General features: G+C 46.6%; 1 protein-coding gene across 1 annotated transcript; it reads left to right on the top strand.

Moving 5' to 3' along the window:
- The first annotated feature begins 6,344 nt into the window (after positions 1–6,344).
- On the top strand, positions 6,345–21,474 carry LOC120687360 (COP1-interacting protein 7-like). The gene is made up of 13 exons (XM_039969329.1): positions 6,345–7,067; positions 7,610–7,789; positions 7,898–8,024; positions 8,110–8,149; positions 8,701–8,753; positions 8,987–9,048; positions 14,551–14,703; positions 15,757–15,965; positions 16,265–17,754; positions 18,945–19,865; positions 20,086–20,440; positions 20,640–20,693; positions 20,906–21,474. Exons 1-13 carry the CDS (start codon positions 7,009–7,011, stop codon positions 20,965–20,967), a joined length of 3,765 nt encoding a protein of 1,254 aa, XP_039825263.1. The 5' UTR covers positions 6,345–7,008; the 3' UTR covers positions 20,968–21,474.

Genomic DNA, 21,474 nt, shown 5'->3' with positions numbered 1-21,474 from the left:
GGCGTTGCAGTCGTTGCGGCAGTTGGCCAGCGCCGCCCGAGGGGACGCCGCGAGCACCACCAAGCACAGGCACAGCACCGCCGCCGCCTGCACGCTCGTGGCCGCCATCTCCGAGCGCGCGTGCAGGGAGAGGACAAGGCGGCGGATCGGAGGACGAGACGACGACGACGCCGCCGGGCCGGGATGATCTGATGGATGACACCCATGCCATCTCCCCGGCCCTGCTTATATATACCCCAACCCACCCCCGATGCGTATTTATAGGCGTGTATGCATGCAGCCACAAACTAAAACATGCAGACATGGGTTTTGTTTGGCATTCTACAAAACTAGCGCGCATATTTTCCGAAAAAAGAATCTCGCATGCATAAAGTACTAAATGAAGTCTATTTGTAAAATCTTTTGAGAGATGGGTGTAACTTTTCGCGATGAATCTAATGACGGTAATTAATCGATGATTGGCTACAGTGATGCTACAGTAACTATCCTCTAATCGCGCGTCAAAGACCTTATTAGATTCTTCAGGGTCACTGGCGCGGGGGTTTTGGAGTTGGTTTTGTAAACTGGTTTTGTTTGACACCGTAATTAGCGGTCAAAATGTCACTATTCATTAGTATGCTACTATCATAGCGCGAACTAAACGAGGCCATGCCATCGATGGAGCTGCACCTTCTAAAATTTGTTCCGGCTCTAGCTTCTCTATTTTTCATGAAAAATGGCTGCTCATACAAAACATTTGGTAGAACTCTTCCAGAGGAGCCGGAGCTGGATAAAAGTCCATGCCAAACAGGATCTTACTATATGTAATAATGCCGACCAGATTCTATGTATGTATTACTTAAACTGCGACTCTAACAACTTAATAATCAGGTGATGCTACTCTGTCAGCGGTCGGTCAGTCAATCAATAAGTGATGATGGAATGCATAGCTGCCAACCTGGCCTGGCCACTGATTCCTCTACGAAGACTAAGTACCTACCAACATAATATTTGCATACTATACTATATATTTGACATTAGAAATAATTCCTTCCGTGATGAACAATTTTTGTCACTGTAGAAGCCAAATTCATCGAAAAAATATTCCGTGTTAAATTTATGACGAATCCTGTCCCTAAAACAGAGCATCAAGTTTGTTCTCTCGTGACAAAATGGGTGGAAATTCTGTGACGAGAAAACTTTCATCACCGAAGTATAATCCGTTCTGTGACAAGCCATAGAACGTCATAAAATGTGGCCATCGGCCCGCTAGCCCAACCCAAACCCAAAATTAGTGAAGAAAATAAACGTCACAAATCTTCAAGCCCAATCCAGACCTAAAATTAGTGACGAAAATAAAAGTTACAAATCAGCACCACGTAAGATAGCTAAACGTCGCAGATTGATTTTTTTTTTAAATTTAGAAATAGCCAGCATAGCAAAAAAGTTATATTCAAATGATCATATAATAATTAAAACATATGTAGCTGTAGCTCAATGGTGAGGGTGCTATTTATGATTTCAAATGATCCCTAGGATCAATTCCCGTCCTCACCTATTTTTGTTGTTACTATTTCTCTATTTTCAGTTTAAAATATCACTAGGTTGTGGGCCTGTTTGTGATGATATTACTGCACTCACATTTTTAATCTTTTTCCCTGACGAGTACTGCACTCACATTTTTTAAGGAAAAAGAACTATATATTTTATAGTCTTCTAAAGTAGCAAACTATTTGTGGCCCACCGTTTTGTGATGATATGAGATGTTGTTTTATGATGCTTGTTTTATTTTTGTCATAATTGCGTAGTGTGCTGAGAGTTGCCGTCGATGAACTATTTTTTGAACTTAAATCTGTTGATGAACTATGAAGAAAAATATGTTGTTCTGTGACACGTGTTTTACTTTCATCATAATAGCAGGGGCTGAGGGCTGCAGCTGATGAACGATGAGGAAACTGGAATTTTAGTCATAGGTGTTGACGCAAAATCTCGGTCAACACACGAACGCACTACATCGTGCGGCGTGAGAAAGAGCTCGATGCAGCTCTCCCTGCGTGGAGCGGTCAGACCGGTCTAAGAAACCGGTCAGACCGGTCGCCGGTGAGAATTGGCGACGGCCGACGAACGCGAACCCGGGAGGGACCCCGTCAGGGTAGGAGCACGTAGGGTTGTTCTAGAATCGGCAGGCCACTTAGAACGCCTTCAAATGTCGCGGAGATGAAGGAAGAACAGCAGATGGGGTTGGAAAAGCTAGGGTTTGGAGAAGAGGATAAAAAGTAGAGTTTGTATTGATTTTTGTTCGATTGGATTCCCTAATCGGCCGTGGCCCTTTATATTTATAGGGTGGGGTGGACTTATCCCGCAAGAAATCCTATTTACAGATCTAAATCTATGAAAAACCCTAGTTGTACTCGGACTCTACCTGGACCAGTCAAACCGGTCGGACCTACCGGTCAGACCGATTGGTCCCTGCCGGACAGGCTACAGTGCCTCGACCGGTCAGACCGCTCGGTCAGACCGGTTGGTGCCAATTTTGGCTGTCAACATATGCCCCCCTATTTTTTGGTAAAGCTTGCTTGCCAAAAAACATTCTTCTGAGCCAAAATTGTCTAAGGGTGATGATTAACACTACATCGGCCATTTTTTGTACTAAAGGCGATAAACAATTATCGGCCATGTTTTGCTCAAGTCGATGTTGAAACAACTTGTTTGGGCCGCCACACCTTCATTATCGCTGACGTCTTTGGCACGGCCTCCACTTGTTTTTCCATTGCCTCCTTCTTGCGCATACGTTGCAACCTTCGCTTCTGAGTATGAGACAAGCCTGAGGGACACCACATCGGCTGTAAATACTTTGAATCTTGCTCCTTGCTCTTCTCATTCTCCTTACTGCAATCAACATCTTGCTTGACCAGATTATTGCTAGCAACAATCGGTCTTTGTAGTAATGCATGATTTGGATACATAGGAGGATATTGAATATAATATGATTGCATATGCATCCTACTATAATCTATAGGTGTATAAAAGTAAGGATACTAGCAATATCATGGAGCAATCGGTCCACTAGATGAAGTATAATTACCTTGACTCGATTGCTCTTGATGTCTTGACGATGATCTCGTATCTTTGACTTCGCTTGGTCGCCCCTTCTGTCTCTGAGCACTCCCTTCCTTCTCATATTTGGCCAAGAGTTCCTTAAAACTCGGCCTTGTATTGATTTTGGAGGAGTTCCCAGATTTACTGGGCGCACCGGTTAGACCGGTCGAACCGGTCAGACCGCCACTATGGCCGGTCAGACCGGTCGACTTGTTGTCGGCCTTCTTCTTCTTGTCTTGCCCCCCGAGTATTTTTGCGCCTTGAGAGGTCTGTAATGTCAGCTTCTTTTCAAGTCTTTCATCACTAATAACTATATTTTCCCCTTTTGTCGATTCGGCTTGACTTGGCCGAACTAACACTTTGGGATTATTCAATTCCAACATATGCACCATGAAAGGAATCGAATCAATTTGCATATTAGGAATAACCAATCGTCCTTCATTAATGGCCGATTGAATTTGTCTACGTAACATATTGCAATCATTAGTGGCATGCGAGAAAGTATTATGAAATTTGCAATATGCTCGCTGCTTCAATTCTTCAAGCGGCGGTAAAGTATGTGACATCTTGACGTATCCAATCCTATATAACTCATCAAATATCCTTTCGCACTTGGATACATCAAAAGTAAATTTTTCATCCTGTCGATTTTTCTGAATCGGCTTAAGAGCAGAACAAGTAAATGGTTTGGCTTGAGATGGCCAAACAAACTCAGCACATATACATCTTTAGACTCATCGTTCGAACAATCTGAATTGCATTCTAAAGTATGCACACTAGAACGATGATGTCTATGAGACTCTTGAGGCTCTTTGCTTCGGCTTTCTATAGCCAAAGCTCTTTGATGCACCTGAGTAACGGTAAAGAAATCATAGCCCTCTAATCTTTCTTTGATGTGAGAGCGCAAGCCATTAAAAGCCAAATCAGCTAGATCTTTTTCTGCAATATTCACACTAATGCACCGGTTTTTTGTATCGCGGAATCGTCTTATGTAATCATTGATAGATTCATCACGCAATTGTCTAACCGATGTCAAGTGAGACAATTTAAGCTCATCATGCCCATAGAAAAAATGCTCATGGAACTTCTGCTCTAATTGTTCCCATGAGCCAATAGAATTAGGGGCCAAAGATGAAAACCATGAGAAAGCGGTTCCAGTTAGAGATAAAGAAAATAAACACACTTTCAATTCGTTTATTGAACCAGCTTCTCCTAATTGAGCAATATACTGACTAATATGCTCAAAAGTACTTCTAATATCTTCCCCACTGAATTTAACAAACTCAGGCAATTTAAAACCAGCAGGGTATGCAACCGAATCAAACGAAGTAGGATACGACTTTTGGTATGTGCGGGTTTTGCTTCTAACATCCACTCCAAAACTTTCTCTAAGCAGATTAGCCAAATCATTCTTATAATCAGTAAGCATTTTATCAAAATTACTTGAAGAATTTGGCTGTGTGGATGTAGATACCTCTCGCTGGTTTGAAACAAACTGACCGGATGGACCGGTCGGACCGGTCTGTACGACCGGTCGGACCGGTTAGGGGGAACCGGTCGGACCGGACTAGTATACCGGTCTGACCGGTCTCTGCCGGTTTTGCCAACGCTGTACATATCGGTCGAACTTCTCGTCGGAGATAGGACCGAAGTGTGGCACTGAGTTCCTGGAGATTTCTAGTGGTGTGTACTGAACAATCTCGTTTGTTCAGCTAATATTGGCCGAACCAAGAATACTCATAATGGGGTCAGTGTATGTAGGTGTCACAGTTTGACCACTGAAATAATTCATCGGCATCCCATATTGAGGTTGACTCACAGGAGATGTTGCCGATGGTTGAGGAACATAAAATTCAGAAGTAGAAACAGATGGAGGTTCATCGGCTGTTTCTGGTTTCTTACCAGCTGATTCTCTTTCCTTAGAGCTAAGCCAATTAACCCAATAAACATCACGCTCAGCTAGCAATTTCTGAATTTGTTCCATAGTAACACCAGAAGGTGGAGCAGTTGCAGCAGGTGTTACCTCAGTAGATGCATCCGTGGAGATGGAAGCGAAGTCGATCTCTTTGATCTTGGTGACCTTGCCGCGTCGATCGACCTTGATGCTCGCAAGCGCCGCTTGTAGATCTTCTTCATCGCGCTTCTTCTTGCGCTCCTCCAGTAGCAGACGGACGTCTTCCGGAAGATGCTCGTATGTCGAAGGGATGATGTTCTCCTTGTCGATTTCTGCGTTGGAATCCATCTTCTTTAGGGTAGATTAGATCGGTTTTGCTAACCAAGATCTTTCTTCCCCAGCGGAGTTGCCAAAAAGTATGTTGACGCAAAATCTCGGTCAACTCACGAACGCACTACATCGTGCGGCGCGAGAAAGAGCTCGATGCAGCTCTCCCTGCGTGGAGCGGTCAGACCGGTCTAAGGAACCGGTCAGACCGGTCGCCGGTGAGAATCGGCAACGGCCGACGAACGCGAACCCGGGAGGGACCCCGTCAGGGTAGGCGCACGTAGGGTTGTTCTAGGATCGGCAAGCCACCTAGAACGCCTTCAAACGTCGCGGAGATGAAGGAAGAACAGCAGATGTGGTTGGAAAAGTTAGGGTTTGGAGAAGAGGATAAAAAGTAGAGTTTGTATTGATTTTTGTTCGATTGGATTCCCTAATCGGCCGTGACCCTTTATATTTATAGGGTGGGGTGGACTTATCCCGCAAGAAATCCTATTTACAGATCTAAATATATGAAAAACTCTAATTGTACTCGGACTCTACCTAGACCGGTCAGACCGATCGGTCCCTGCCGGACAGGCCACAGTGCCTCGACCGGTCAGACCGCTCGGTCAGACCGGTTGGTGACAATTTTGACTATCAACAATAGGAACTGTTTAATGGCCAATTTTCAGAATGTCACGTGCAAAACGTTATTGGAGCTACTATTTCTACTAGTTTGACGAGTGCATAAGCATGAAGAAATACTCCAAGCAGATAACAAATTGTAAAAGACCTAATAATAGTCAAGGTGGCTAGCTTGTATGATTTTTTTTTTTTTGAAATCAGCTAGTATGATGTTAGCAGCACAACAACCGGAACAGCCCCATTTTGATATGATGCACGGTGGTTGGTTTGCGTGTTTTATATATTCTCCCTCAATGTTTTTGCTATCGAAAAAGTTAAAGATAGAAAGGAAGTTACATGCACAGCTTTCACTTTCCAAATGAAATTGAGATGTCATGATGTCCCTTTAAAACAAATCTCTCTATCTCTGCTGTATCGGCTAATCTCTGCTGCAGGCTGCAGCCAATCGCCCAAGCCACCAACTAAGCGGAAAGATGAAATATCCTCTCCGATGTATACACCTCCTCTCTCTCTCTCTCTCTCTCCTCGCCTTCTTTTATTTGAGGGAGCTCCAGCTTTCTACTTGTGCATCCCAATATCTGTTTGAATTTTACATAGCGTAGTTTTAATTAACTTGTTTCCTCGCAAAAAGTAAAAATTAACATGTTATATAAATAATAAATCTCCATGTGTAACTTCCTTCCACGAGTTACTTGGCCAGCCGTTTTATATCTTGTACCATAAATAAAAGCAGCAGCAGCAGCAAAAGCCGCGGCAGCGGAGCTCTCTCCACCCTCGTCTGGTTGTATGTCTGCAGTCTGCCCTGCACTCAACAACCACCACCACTCTCTCTACCTCTTTCTCTGCCCCCAATATTTGATTATTTATTTTCCGATTGCTATTTATCTCTTCTTTCAAACATTTCTCCGATTGCTCATGTTCTTTGATTCCCTTCCGTGTGCTACCGAAATTCTCCTTCCTACCAACATTTTCCTCCAAAATCGATGCTGGCTTCCATTGGTCTTCTGATCCAAGCCGGCTGGAATTCTCCATCTCCTTCCTGCAAGATCTGATACTCAAGGGGAATCGAGTACAACTGTCCTGCAATGAGGCCGGAGACGCGGCTTGAATCGGCGGTGTTCCAGCTCACCCCTACCCGCACCAGGTGAGCTACTGGATCTGCTCAAGAATCTCGCTCCTGTTTCAGCGATATTTCTCGGTTTCCTCTGTTGATTTGGCCCAAGAACTGGGTTGGTCTTCTTTTGTGTCGTCCGGCTGATTAAGACCCTGTGGGTCCTCTGGTCTGCCACGTGCTGGTGCTGCCAAAAATGGAGGGAGCTCTGGATGCTCGGGCCTATGGCAAAGCCGCCATCTTTGTTCCACCTGGGAAGCGAATGGCCATTTCTCCGCGAAATGGCAAAAATCCTTCGCCATATGTAGGCTTCACTATCTCAATGCTGTGTCTGGCGCACTTAACTGCAGTGCTACATCTGATGTGCTGATGCTCTAAATTGTTTTCTGAATGAATACAAGGGCTACATCTTAGGCCCTGTTTGTATATGCAAAGCTGAGCTTAATATTCACAATCCCAAGCCAAAACAGACAGGGGCTTACTGTCCTATTTCAAGGCCAATGCTTATGCCATCGTGGCACAGTACGCAAGCACATCATAATGGTCTATATCTATCTTCTACCCATCTTTTCTAGGTGTGATTTAGTTGTGGTGGCGAATGGAAGGAAGGAGAAGATAGCCTCTGGTTTGCTGAACCCATTCATCGCTCATCTTAAGGTTGCACAAGAGCAGATTGCCAAGGGAGGCTATTCCATCACACTTGAGCCAGATCCAGAGATTGACGCGTCATGGTTTACCAGGGGAACAGTGGAGAGGTTGGTGCTGGGCTTCTCTTCATCTTGTCACAACATCAGGGGTGGCAATTTGCATTTTTATTTTGTTTAGATTATCAGGGTGGTGAGTTGCATGGTTGGCCTTGGCAGATTTGTTCGTTTTGTCAGTACACCGGAGGTCCTGGAGCGGGTCATAACAATAGAGTCTGAAATATTACAGATTGAAGATGCCATTTCCGTCCAGGTCAATGAAAGTCTTGGTTTGAGATCTGTAACTGTAAGTAGACATCTGTGCCTGATAACTTGTGATTATAACATAGTAATATCAGAAAGATGAGATGTTCTTATTTGCACTTTGTTAGGTGGAAGACCAAAATGGGAAATCGGTGGACTGCATGGAAGGTTAAACACTGATGTGCATTTCTTGTTTTTTTTCTTCCCATCATGATTCATAGAAAAAACAGCATACTGTGAAGCTCTTTGTTTATCACCTAATTACTCAGCAATACTTATTTATTTCTGATAAAAAGTACTCTGTATTTCCTTGGACAATGAAACTTGGCAAATTGCAATGCAGGCTGTACTTTTTAGAATTCGTTTGCTAATAGGGTTTGGTGCGATGTAGCATTAGGCACAGTTGTTGAGTTTGATACAGATTGATAGCTTTAGTTTTAATATACTAGGCTGCACAAGGAAATGCCAGTGTATATACTGGTTTATGCATGGGCAAATCTTCACTTGTGTTTATCAATCAGGAAATTAATTGTTATACTTTTAGCTACCTCACTGGAAGCTGTACATTTTGAGATGGAGCTAATTATCACAGTGCACATTTTTAGGAAGAGATTCCTCTCTTCTGCTTTACAAATTAGCTAGCTACTCCTTGATTTGGAGGCGGCTCATGTTTGTCTTTCCGCCTTGTTGCTGAATGTCCTTAACCCATCTGCTTACAGGTAATAAGACAGGTTTTGATCCTGATGCAGATATGTCACTTGTTCCATATAAGGTAAAGTATGGATAAATATACCTTTTCTTTCTGCAAAAGATTTTTTACTAACATTGAGGATTTGGGAAGATAACCTCCCCAGTAGTGGAGATAGCAATATAGATGACCACATGGGCCATATGGGCCTATAGTATATGGGCTTTAACAAGAATCGTGGCACTTATTTTTCTCGAACACAAAAGAGTCATGGTGTGAATGTATTATCTAATTCTGAGATTCCATATTGTTGGCAGGCTGGCACACAGCCAACTCTACCAGTGCAGAATAATGGTGGCACTCAGGAGGAGAATTCAAAGTACCTATATGTCTAACACAGCCCTTTTTATTCTCTGTAATGTGGTTCTTCAAGGTTTTTCATGCATGGCAACAAAAATAATCTACATGGATAACACATAGGGGCTGTTTGGTTGCTGCCTGACCCAGACAGCTGTCATGTGGGGCGTCCAGTACAGCCGCCGCAAGGGCCGTGCCGCGGCAACCGCAGAGGGCCATGCGCCCTGATTAGTTGGGATTTGTTTCCTAGTTTGTTTTGGAAAGACTATATTATCTAGATGTAATCGTGAGGAACAATCAAGCAAGAACAAACTCCTTCCAAACCTATCTCTTCTCTCTAGTCTCCCTCCTGCTCACCATAGATCAACCAGAGCAAAGGGCAGGCGATCATACCGGCCATAGCTACGAGCTTCGTAGTGGAGGGCCTGCTACCCTAAGCGCCAACGCCCTTGACAACCTGGTATCACGTTCCAGTCGATCCTCGCACGCTACGCCGCCGCTTCCATCGCCCACAGCCGCCGCGCCTTCATCTCTGTCATCATCCGTCTCGTCATCCATGGCGGAACAACCCTCGACGGCCGACCTCGCGGCCGTCATCACCAAGCTCGCCGCGACGGTGGAGAGCCAGCAAGTCTGGTTCGACACCCTGGAGCAACGCACCACCGACGCCTCATCATCGAACAATCAGCAGCCTGACGGTGACCACCGCATCGATCGTCCGCCGCGGTTCCAGAAGATGGATTTTCCTCGTTACGACGGGAAATCCGACCCCCTCATCTTCATCAATCGCTGCGAGTCGTACTTCCGGCAGCAGCGGATCGCCGAGGAAGAGAAGGTCTGGATGGCATCTTATAACTTGGAGGAGGGTGCACAACTCTGGTACATCCAGGTGTAGCAAGACAAAGGCACGCCACCATGGCGACGGTTCACGGAGCTACTTCACCTGCGCTTTGGGCCACCGACTCGCTCCAATCCCTTGGGCGAGCTCATGGCGTGCAAGCGTACCGGCTCCGTCGTCGAGTATCAAGACCGCTTCCAGGCCTTGCTGCCGCTCGCCGGCATCCTCAGGAGGAGCAACGTGTCCAGATCTTCACGACCGGGCTGCAGCCGCCGCTCTCCCTCGACGTCGAAATCCACAACCCGCAGACACTCGCCCTCGCCATGAGTCTGGCGCGCAAATTGGAGATGCGCGATCAGTGCGTCGCGGCCTCGACTCCACCACCGGTGCCGTCCAGAGTGTCGTCTCGGGGCATCCTGCCGTCCCCATCGGCGCGTCTGGCCCTGCCTCAGCCACCGGCGGCCGCGCCACCGCCGCCGCAGCCACCAGCGGTGACCGCGCCCGCCAACGTCGACGGCCGTCCCGTCAAGCGCCTCTCTCAGGCTGAGATGGAAGAGCGCCGACGCCTCGACCTCTGCTTCAATTTTAATGAGAAGTTCGGCCGGGGGCACAATCGGGTCTGGCAGCGCATCTTCTTGGTGGACCTTGCCGAGGCCGATGACGACGACGAAGACGCCGCCGCCGCCGCCGAAACGACGGAACCGCTGATCTCGCTGCACGCCATCGCCGGCGTCCGCATGAGCGAGACGATGCAGGTGCCGCTACAGCTGGGCACCACGTCCCTCTTGGCGCTCCTCGACTCCGGATCAACGCACAACTTCATCTCGGAGGAGGCTGCCCGTGGGTGCAATCTGCGGCTGGAATGCCAGGGGGGCTTGAAGGTCACGGTCGCCAATGGTGAGCGCGTTCCGTGCCTTGGGGTCTTCCGCAACACGGCTTTCGCCATCAACGGCGAACCCTTCGCCGCGGATCTCTTCGTCTTACCGCTGGCGGGGTACGACATCGTGCTGGGCACACAATGGTTGGCTGCGCTAGGGCCAATCCTGTGGGACTTCGGCACCCTCACCATGTCCTTCTAGCGCCGCGACCATCAAGTCGTCTGGCGCGGAGTCGCGGGCGGACCTGCGCCATCTCTGCAGGCCTACAGCACCGAGAACATCATGGAGGCCCTCCTTGCAGACTTCGAGCCGGTCTTCGCCGACCCGCAGGGGCTCCCGCCGGCCCGCTCCTGTAACCACAAAATCACCTTGACTCCAGGCGCCCAGCCCGTGGCGGTCAGGCCATACCGGTACCCCGTCGCCCACAAAGATGAGTTGGAACGCCAGTGTGCCACCATGCTCGCCCAGGGGTTGATCCGCCGCAGCTTGTCGGCCTTCTCGTCTCCAGTGCTGCTCGTCATGAACCCCGACGACTCGTGGCGTTTTTGTGCTGACTATAGGGCACTCAACGCCATCACGGTGAAAGACGCGTTCCCCATCCCGGTGGTGACCGAGCTGATCGATGAACTTCGCGGGGCCAAGTTCTTTACCAAACTCGACCTTCGTTCTAGCTATCATCAGGTACGGATGGTTCCTGCAGATGTACACAAGACGGCGTTCCACACACATGAGGGCTTGTTCGAGTTTCTGGTGATGCCGTTCGGCTTCTGCAACGCGCCGGCGACATTCCAGGCGCTAATGAACGAGGTGTTGCAGCCCTTCCTACGTCGCTTCGTCCTCGTCTTCTTCGACGACATCCTGATCTTTAGCGACACCTAGGTTGATCACCTACGCATCGTCCTTAGCACTCTCCAGCGCCACCAGCTCTTTGTCAAGCGATCGAAGTGCGCCTTTGGGGTGTCCTCCATCCAGTACCTGGGCCACATCATCTCGGCCGACGGCGTCGCCATGGATCCCCCCAAGGTGCAGGTGGTGCGCGAGTGGCCACAGCCGGGCGGTATGCGGATTCCTGGGGCTCGCCGGGTACTACCGCCGGTTCGTGCGTGACTACGAGGCGATAGCGGCGCCACTGACTGCCCTGCTGCGAAAAGAGGGCTTCCACTGGTCCGCAGAGGCCGCAGCGGCGTTCGAGGCCCTCAAGACGGCGGTCACGTCCGCTCCGGTGCTACGCCTTCCGAACTTCGACCAGCAGTTCGTCGTCGAGTGCGATGCATCGACGCACGGGTTCGGTGCCGTTCTGCTTCAAGACAAGCACCCAGTGGCATTCTTCAGCCAACCGGTGGCGCCTCACCATCGTTCCCTCGCGGCATACGAGCGCGAGCTAATCGGCTTGGTCCATGTCGTGCAGCATTGGCGACCATACCTCTGGGGCCGCCGATTCCAGGTTCGTACTGATCACTATAGTCTTAATTACTTGTTGGATCAGCGCTTGGCTACTATCCCGCAGCATCACTGGGTCGGCAAACTCTTGGGGTACGACTTCACCGTCGACTACAAGCCGGGCGCAATGAACATCGTGGCAGATGCTCTGTCGCGCCGGGACGCTGAGGAGTCCGCCATCCTCACCATCTCAGCGCCGCGGTTCGACTTCATCGACAAACTCCGGCAAGCGTAGGCCACAGATCCGGCTCTGGTAGCCCTGCGCGATAAGATCACGGCTGGTCACCGGCCAGCACCGTGGTCCATCATCGACGGCCTCGTCACCTACTCCGCCCGCCTCTACATCGCCCCGTCGTCGCCTCTGCTGGCCGAGATCGTCGCCGCTGTACATGAGGACGGCCACGAGGGCGTCCAGCGCATGCTGCACCGGCTGCGCCGTGACTTCCACACCCCCAACTTCCGGCGCGTCGTCCAGGACTTCGTCCGCGAGTGCACTACCTGTCAGCGCTACAAGTCGGAACACTTACATCCGGCGGGATTGCTGCTACCGCTACTAGTGCCGGCGACGGTCTGGACCGATCTTGGTCTGGATTTCGTGGAAGGTCTGCCTCGTGTCGGGGGGAAATCGGTGATCCTCACAGTGGTTGATCGCTTCAGTAAGTGTTGCCATTTCATTCCGCTCGCTCACCCATATACGGCTGAGTCCGTGGCACAGGCCTTCTTCGTCGACATCGTCCGGTTGCACGGGATACCTCAGTCCCTTGTCTCCGACCGCGACCCCATATTCACGTCGGCATTCTGGAGGGAACTTATGCGCCTCATGGGAACGAAGCTCCACATGACCACGGCGTTCCACCCGCAGTCGGACGGCCAAACCGAGGCTGCCAATAAGGTCATCGTGATGTACCTTCGCTGCTTCACCGGTGATCATCCCCGACAGTGGCTTCGGTGGCTTCCTTGGGCGGAGTACACATACAACACCGCGTACCTGACGTCGCTCAAGGACACGCCGTTCCGGATCGTCTACGGCCGCGACCCTCCGACGATCCGCTCCTATGAGCCTGGCGAGACTCGGGTGGCTGCCGTGGCTAAGAACATGTCAGACCGCGACGAGCTCCTAGCAGACGTGCGCTAAAGGCTCGAACAAGCCCAGGCGGTCCCGAAGCGCCACTACGACAAGGGGCATCGGGCCGTCTCCTACACGGTGGGGGACTGGGCGGGGCTACGTCTCCGACATCGGGCTCCGGCGTCCCTGCCTACGGTCACGCGTGGCAAGCTGAAGCCGCGGTTCTACGGCCCCCACCGCGTCATCGAGTGCATCAACAACGTCGCTGTACGACTACAGCTACCTCCTTGCTCTCGACTCCATGACGTGTTCCACATCGGCTTGCTGAAGAAGTTCGTGGGTACTCCTGATGCGCCGCCGCCATTGCCCACGGTTCATCATGGGGCAGCTGTTCCTGAGCCGGAACGAGCAGTTCGCGCTAGGCTGGCGCAGGGTGTTCGGCAGGTTCTCATTCAGTGGAAAGGGGAACCAGCGTCTTCAACGACTTGGGAGGACATCGACGCCTTCATTGAGCAGCATCCAACGTTCCAGCTCGAGGACGAGCTGCTTCTCCAGGGGGGAGAGATGTCATGTGGGGCGTCCAGTACAGCCACAGCAAGGGCCGTGCCACGGCAACCGCAGAGGGCCACGCGCCCTAATTAGTAGGGATTTGTTTCCTAGTTTGTTTTGGAAAGACTCTATATTATTTACTTCAAAAAAAAAGACTATATTATCTAGATGTAATCGTGAGGAACAATCAAGCAAGAACGAACTCCTTCCAAACCTATCTCTTCTCTCTAGTCTCCCTCTTGCTCACCATAGATCAACCAGAGCAAAGGGCGGGCGATTATACCGGCCATAGCTACGAGCTTCGTAGTCGAGGGCCTGCTACCCTAAGTGCCAACGCCCTTGACAGCAGCGCTCCCAGGTGTCCGATTTTAGTTGCCTTGGGCTGGGATCGCCTGCCAGGGCTCAATCCAAGCACACACATAATGTTTTAAATAGAACTAATAACTAATCTTCATTTATGGAGTAGCATGTGCACCATTTAATGAAGAAATGTATATACTTATGGCATTATCACCATTCGATTCTTTTACTATTTTTAACTTTTTTTAGATAAGGGAAAAAAACATCCTGCCTCTATGCACCAATGTCATGGCCGTGATCTGTTTAATTTTTGGAAGAGTTGTTTAATTTGTGTGCACATGCACGTTTTTGGAGAAGCTCTCATCTGTATTTTTTTTGCATGGTGAATTTAACTGCATTATAGGATGCTGTTATTACAATAATCTTATTATGCGCTTTGTATTTTTTTTGTAGAGCTCAACTGCTCAGAGTGTTAGAGACGCGCAAAACAGTATTACGTAAAGAGCAGGCTATGGCATTTGCACGGGCTGTAGCAGCAGGGTTTGATATTGACAACTTGGTGTATTTGATCACATTTGCAGAGCGTTTTGGTGCTTCTCGCTTGATGTAAGTATATCCTTCTTATGTCTTAGAAACACCCTGCCTGCTAGGTTGGGCATCTCATTTTGAGTATCCAGTATCCTGTACATCCGCCACATGATGTTGGGACTGCTGACCTCTGGTAACAGTATAATGTGGGAGCCGGCAGGCTATTTTCCAAATATTGAAAATTGTTGAGAGAACCCAAATATTGGAAGCTGTTGCAATATAAAAGTAGCTTCAGCTATATGGCTTTATCAGTATCTTACGTATCATTGGTAAACCAAGATATGGATGGTTCTTTCATAAAAGGAGCACTGCCCTTGTGTTTTTCTTTTTAAAGTATACAGTGCACGAGCAATCCCTAAACTTGTTTGAGGGTATCATTTAGGTTCCTAAACTAATAGTTTGCAGTTATAAGTCCTAAGCTTTTTAAGTGTTTGTGTTTCGGACGAGATCCAAACCTTCTTAACTGATATGCTGACTATGTGCCATCTTGAACACTAAGTCAGTGGGTCATCACTCCACCCTCCATCTCTCTGCAGTGGGTCTCTTTTTTTCTTGAACAGCGCAGAACTGCGCATCATTTCATTTAAGATAGGAAAAAAGGAAAGAGTACAGGGATTAGACCACCCCTGTACTCAATACAACTCACACCACTTTACAAACTATTACAGTAAAGGCACAAACACGACCAGAGCCCACTAGCTCTGCAGTGGGTCTCATCAGATATTTTGTTTGTTCATTGACTGTCATGTGAGGGCTATTAGTGATATGAATGATGCATTGGCAAAATTAGGGTGACATGGATGCTATGGAGATGCCCAATAGGCTGATCAACACTAATAGGGACTTGGGGAGATTTGGACCTCTAGTGAACCGCTTGGTAAATTGGGGGTCATGAAACTACAAATTAATTGATTGGGGATCTAGGTGACACTCACACCCTCGAACAAGCGTAAAGACTTAACTCTGCATGACCTCCTTGACTAAGCTACACAGTTGCCTGAAAGCAAATTTTCACTGCATTAACATTAAATCCTTTTATGCAAACCGCTATGGTGTGCTTTCAATAAATAGGAAGGCATGTACACAATTCATTGGGCTGTGGAAGCAAAAGCATGAAACTGGACAGTGGATCGAGGTTGAACCTGAAGCAATGTCTGCACGCTCCGAATTTCCTCCTTTTAATCCTTCTGGCATAATGTTTATGGGGGACAGCATGAAACAAACTATGGAAACAATGTCTGTTTCCAACGGAGATGCAAGTGAAGATGCTTCTAAAGCAGGTATATTTCGATGTCTTAACACCCTCCAAGCGAATAACCTCATTGCTGTTTGGTGCAATGACTTAACTTACATTCTAGAAAGCTCACGATAGCTTATTTTTCCACAAGATTGGATAATTAGTATCCAGGAACCTTTCTTTTGATGGATGCTGGATTTCCTGTTCATTCATTATTTGCACAACTGTTGACTAACTCCTTGAAGCTATTTGTCCCATGCTTGATTTTAAAGTTGTTTTCCCATTTAGTATGACTTAATAAAATGTCCTTGGATCTTAGCAATTACTTCTGTTGCTTGGCAGATCAGAGGACAATTCATCACTCTGGAGCTCCCCATGAGTTCTTCCATGGTCCATATCAGTCAGCATATCCACCGTTGGCTATGCATCCGCCTTACTCTATGCAAGGCATACCTTACTATCCTGGAATGAACCCATATTACCCTCCCCCCTACCCCCCAATCGATGATACCAGGTACCACCACTCAGAAAGGAGAGTATCAAAGAAATACTCAGATAGCAAGGACTCAGAAACTTCAGATGACGAAAGTGACCAGAGCGGTTCAGAGAGGGAGACTTCTTATGGTCACTGGTCCCATAACAAGAATAAAAGGACAGGCAAGAAGAAGCCCAGTGTGGTTGTCATACGGAACATAAATGTAACGTCAAAAAGACATGGATCATCGGAGATTGAATCACAAACAGGTTCAGATGTAGCATCTGAGGACAGTGATGATCTGAACACCAAGCCCAGAAAGAAACAGAATAAGAGCTCAAGTTCAAAGAAGAAAGATGCTAGAAAGATCATTCTTGAGTCTGCAGATGATCATAATAAGGATGAAATGTCGTATGGGCAAGATGGAGATCAAGGGAACTGGAATGTCTTCCAAAGTTTCCTGCTAAGAGCTGATGAGAAGACAAGAGATAATGATGCTGACCTATTCGCCAGTGAAAACAAACCTCCCCCAGCAAGGAAGAAGGAGAGCACATGCATTGATGATTCTATTCTCGTGACAGAGCGAGATTCTGCTGGTGCCAATGAACGTAATACAGTAGGTTTCAACATAGAAAATGGGAGGACTAGGCCGCATCAGATGCTGTCTGGTGATGAACTTATGATGTCTGGGCAAGGTAGTGGCGTTGCTAGTGATGGCATAAAGGAGATTGAAGGTGGAGATGCAAGATACAGGAGAGGAGCAAGTGATGACTTCATGATTTATGGGCAGGAAAAGTCAACAGACAGAGGGAGTTCTTTAGACCCTCTTGTGGAAGCACAGTACAAGAACCCTACACTGATGGGGAAAAATGCGCACAGCATGGCAGATGAGTCTTTCATGATACCTCTTAGGTTCACCTCAGATGATAATTTTGGACCAGAAAGCCGTACTGCAATTGACATAGATGTTGAGCTTCCCTCAACTGTTCAGAAGATATCAGATGCTAAAGCTGGTGGTCAGCTTTTCTATGAGCCAGATGAGTTGATGCCAGAGCGTGGATGCGAAAACATTTCATTTGGATATGATCCAGCAATGGATTACAGTCAGATGCAGAGCCAACCTGCCACCATGGTTGAAGATTCACCTGTGGAAGAGGCAGCGTTGACCAATGCTGAAGTAAAGAAGCCAGAGAAAGATAAGAGGATAAGAAATTCACAGGAGAGTTTGGATAAACGAAGGAAAGATGCTTCAGTGAGGAGATTATCATCATCAAAGGGCCCAATGACTGATGCACAGAAGCGTGCACAAAACTTGCGAGTATATAAAGCGGATCTTCAAAAGGCAAAGAAAGAGCAGGTATTGGTGCATTACTTTTTTATAAATCCTTTTCTGCGAATTCAATCGTACATACTTATGCATGACAACATCTGATGCTCCTTGTCCTCAGCGTTTGTCCTTTGACCTAGCTAGTGTTTTACTTAATTTAAATTTTCAGGTTTGATGTTCTCCCATTAGATTGTCAAGAATCCTGTAGTTTTGATGTGAAATACAAATATGTGTTTTATTTTTTAAAACAACCAGAATTCCTAAGTACTGCTCCCGACCTAGTCTGACTTAGTGGAACACAGACCAAGTTGATTTATCTAACAGGCTATCCACCAAGTTGACTTAGTGGAACACAGACCAAGTTGACCAAGTTCATGTAATTGCTCCACAAAATAGTGTTCGGTACTTAGGAAGACAACTATAGCTGTCACTACCTAATAAATGCACTTTAGGAAAAGTTGCCTTAGAATCAAGGTTTACAAATTATAAGTATTTACGCAAGATTCACCTACCATTTAGCCAATTATTAAGGAAAATGATTGTTTAATCAGGATGATAAACGGATGTTTAAATGGCAGGAGTTGGCCGCCGTGCAGTGTTTAAATGAGCTGAGCTGCCGTTTAGGCATACAAGACAAATGATCTAACATGAAGAATAACTTGCATGCACCAACCAATTCAACCCAAAAGCTTAAGCTGATGGGAAGAGGTGGGCAATTCACTTATACTTCACCCCCCCCCCCCCCCCCCCTCACGTGCAGGTTCCCTTAGGTCTCAAATGTGGAAATTAGGAGTCGGCTGCAATTATTTTATTTAATCGAGCCCACCAGGATTCGAACTCGAGACCTCCGGCCCTAATACCATATTGAGTTGCATGCACCAACCAATTCAACCCAAAAGATAAGCAATTCACTTATACTTCAACACTTACAGTGGATTTTTATTTATATTGATAAAAATAGTCTAACCTGACAACTTTGGTTGTTGCTGTGGCTGGCCACTGTGCAGTGTTTAAATGAGCTGAGCTGCCGTTAGGCATACAAGACAAATGATCGAACATGAAGAATAACTCGAATTAGGATAGTGGTTCTTGTTGTCCTGTGTTTTCTTACAATGGATATTTATATATTGATAAAAATAGTCTAACCTGTCAACTTTGGTTGTCTCTGCTAGATTTCTAATACTTTGCAACATCGAATTGGCAATTTTTTGCATTTCCAGGAAGAGGAACAGATGAAACGGCTAGAGAGGCTTAAGCTGGAGAGGCAAAAGAGAATTGCTGCAAGAAGTAGCACTTCCAGTGCATCAACCACACTGCAGCAGCCCAAAGTGAAACCTTCTTCCAAGGTTTCTCCCAGTACCTGCAAGAGCTCAAAGTTCAGTGATGCAGAACCTGCATCCTCTTCACCTCTCAGAAAATTTCCTGCCAAAACTACCACAGGAACTGATCCCCATCCCCCCAAAACAGCAAAAGCAAGCAAACTAATTGGTAATACAAATGCAGTTAGTAAGTCAACCTCATCATTGACAGATATGAAGGAGAAAAGTGGGAAAGCCGAATCATCCAGTGAGCGATTGAAAAAACTTGCTGAACCTAAAACCAGTGGTTTTACTGACCATCCTTCAAATCCCAAGTCAGCAAGCGTGGACCACCCACGGAAAAGAAGCATGCCACAGGATACCCAAAGAAAGAAAATTTCAGCTATAATGCAACTTGACCAGAGTAAATCAGCAACACTACCAGAACTGAAAGTCAAATCCCCACAAGCTCCTGCTGTTGTGACTAATGCAGTAGCTGCCAAAGAAAAGAAAGTGGTTTCACATGGAGGTAAAGCTCCTACAACAGAAACTGCTGGTGTAAAGAAAATTAATGGTAACATGTCAAGGATGAATAGCAGCGATGACAGTGTGGTAGTTGAGAAAACTGTTGTGATGCTTGAAAATGAGGTGGTTTCAACACCTCCAGTCACTCTACATTCTGAAAGAAATTCAGCAAAGGAAACTTCTAGTGATGACAGGACAGAGGAGCCCAGTCCAGAATTGGAGTATACTGCCATCAGAGGTCCACCTTCTCCACTTATTCTTCCGGATGCTGAGAGCCCTGTCACCAGTGGACCTGATGACCAGGGGAACTCATACGAGGTATGTTCTTTACACTGTTCTTTTCGGTTCTCATTCAAACCTTTGTTCATCATGATCTATCTCACTGTTTCTCTGCATAATATTTCTGATTTGGTATGTAATTAAAAGGCCAAATTTGCTCATTCATAATAAAATTGAATGTTTCTTTTTATGATGCCATTATTATTTGATTACGGGATCACATGAGCTAGAGTTATAAAAGAATGCCTGTTGTGATTAGGTGGTGACTGAGTGTCGAAAGAATGAACCTGAGATGCCATCCTTGGCTGCCGCGGAGAAACCCTACCAGGCCCCTTTTGCTAGGGTGACATCGCTGGAGAATGCTTCAGACTACAGTCCATTGCCTGTGCAAGAATCAGAATCGCTTGTGCCTGCAGATAACATTAAGGCTCGAGTACCTGAGCCTGTGCACTCTTCACTTGACGGCAATGAGGTAAATGAAAAACCTCGAAGCAAAGAGCCAAAAGGATTTAGGAAACTTTTAAAATTTGGCAGGAAAAGCCACGCTTCTGCTTTGACAGAGGGTGCAGTGGATTATGATGCATCATCAGTTGATGAATCCCCAGCGGGAGATGGTATGTAGTCTGTCCCAAATAGTTTATTAACTTATTAAATACGTAATGCTGTTTGTATAAGGCCATTATATAACAAGGGGATTCTGCTAATATTGTTTAAGAAAAGCAAACACTAGAAAAAGAAGATATGGAAATATATACATCCATGCCAATTGTCAAATGTCAAGAGCTCACCACCTTGCTGTGGTTAATATTTCAGGGTCGATGCTGAAGAATCTCATTTCACAAGAGGACTCTGGTGCTTCTTCTAAAGGTTACTATTAATAGCACATGCACAGTGTGTCTTTTGAATGTATTTTTCATAATCATGTGCATCTCTTTAATATTGTCGCTACTAAAATATTTTGTGAAATGGAAACGCCTGTTTCTTGTTCTTAATGCTCAAGCTGATCCAAATGAGCACTATCTGAATTTATTTCCAGAACTTGTTCGTGGAATGCTCACTATGCTTGTTTACTGCCGCAGCTTCTCGGTCGTTTTCCCTGCTGTCACCATTCCGCAGCAAGCACAAGGTGATTGTACTGTGAACATGGATCAGTAGCAGTTGGTAGGAATATCACAGTACAGTACATACTTTGGGGACGAGTTTGGAACAGCATCGTTTTTCTTTCTAGTATATACATGTATGTATACGTAATTACGTACATACTAATATACTATACGGTGGCCTCGTCTGTAAACAGCCTATGTGAAGCGTATGTATGATGGTTGGTTGGTTGGTTGGTTTGCATTGCATTTGTACATTCCTGCTGTTTTGTACCCAAACTATTAGTGGTGTCGAGTATGATTGTGAAAGGAATATAATACAGCCTGTCAGCAGAGTTATTAGTTCTTAAAACCCAAGATTTGCAAGTATTCTTAAATATTTTTTTTAATTCTCAGCTAGGTCCATAAACTCTGAAGTGAGCACCTAGTTTATAATTCTGGCTTTGTTCCACAGTTGTTCCATACATGGTATCATTCCAGCTTTGTTGTAAATAATTGACCATGTTTGTAAAGAACACCAATATTTATGTATTATTCTAGTGTCCGTA

This window comes from Panicum virgatum, chromosome 9N (genome assembly GCF_016808335.1).
Source record: "Panicum virgatum strain AP13 chromosome 9N, P.virgatum_v5, whole genome shotgun sequence".
NCBI lineage: Eukaryota > Viridiplantae > Streptophyta > Magnoliopsida > Poales > Poaceae > Panicum > Panicum virgatum.
This window is presented reverse-complemented; position numbering and strand designations above follow the sequence as displayed.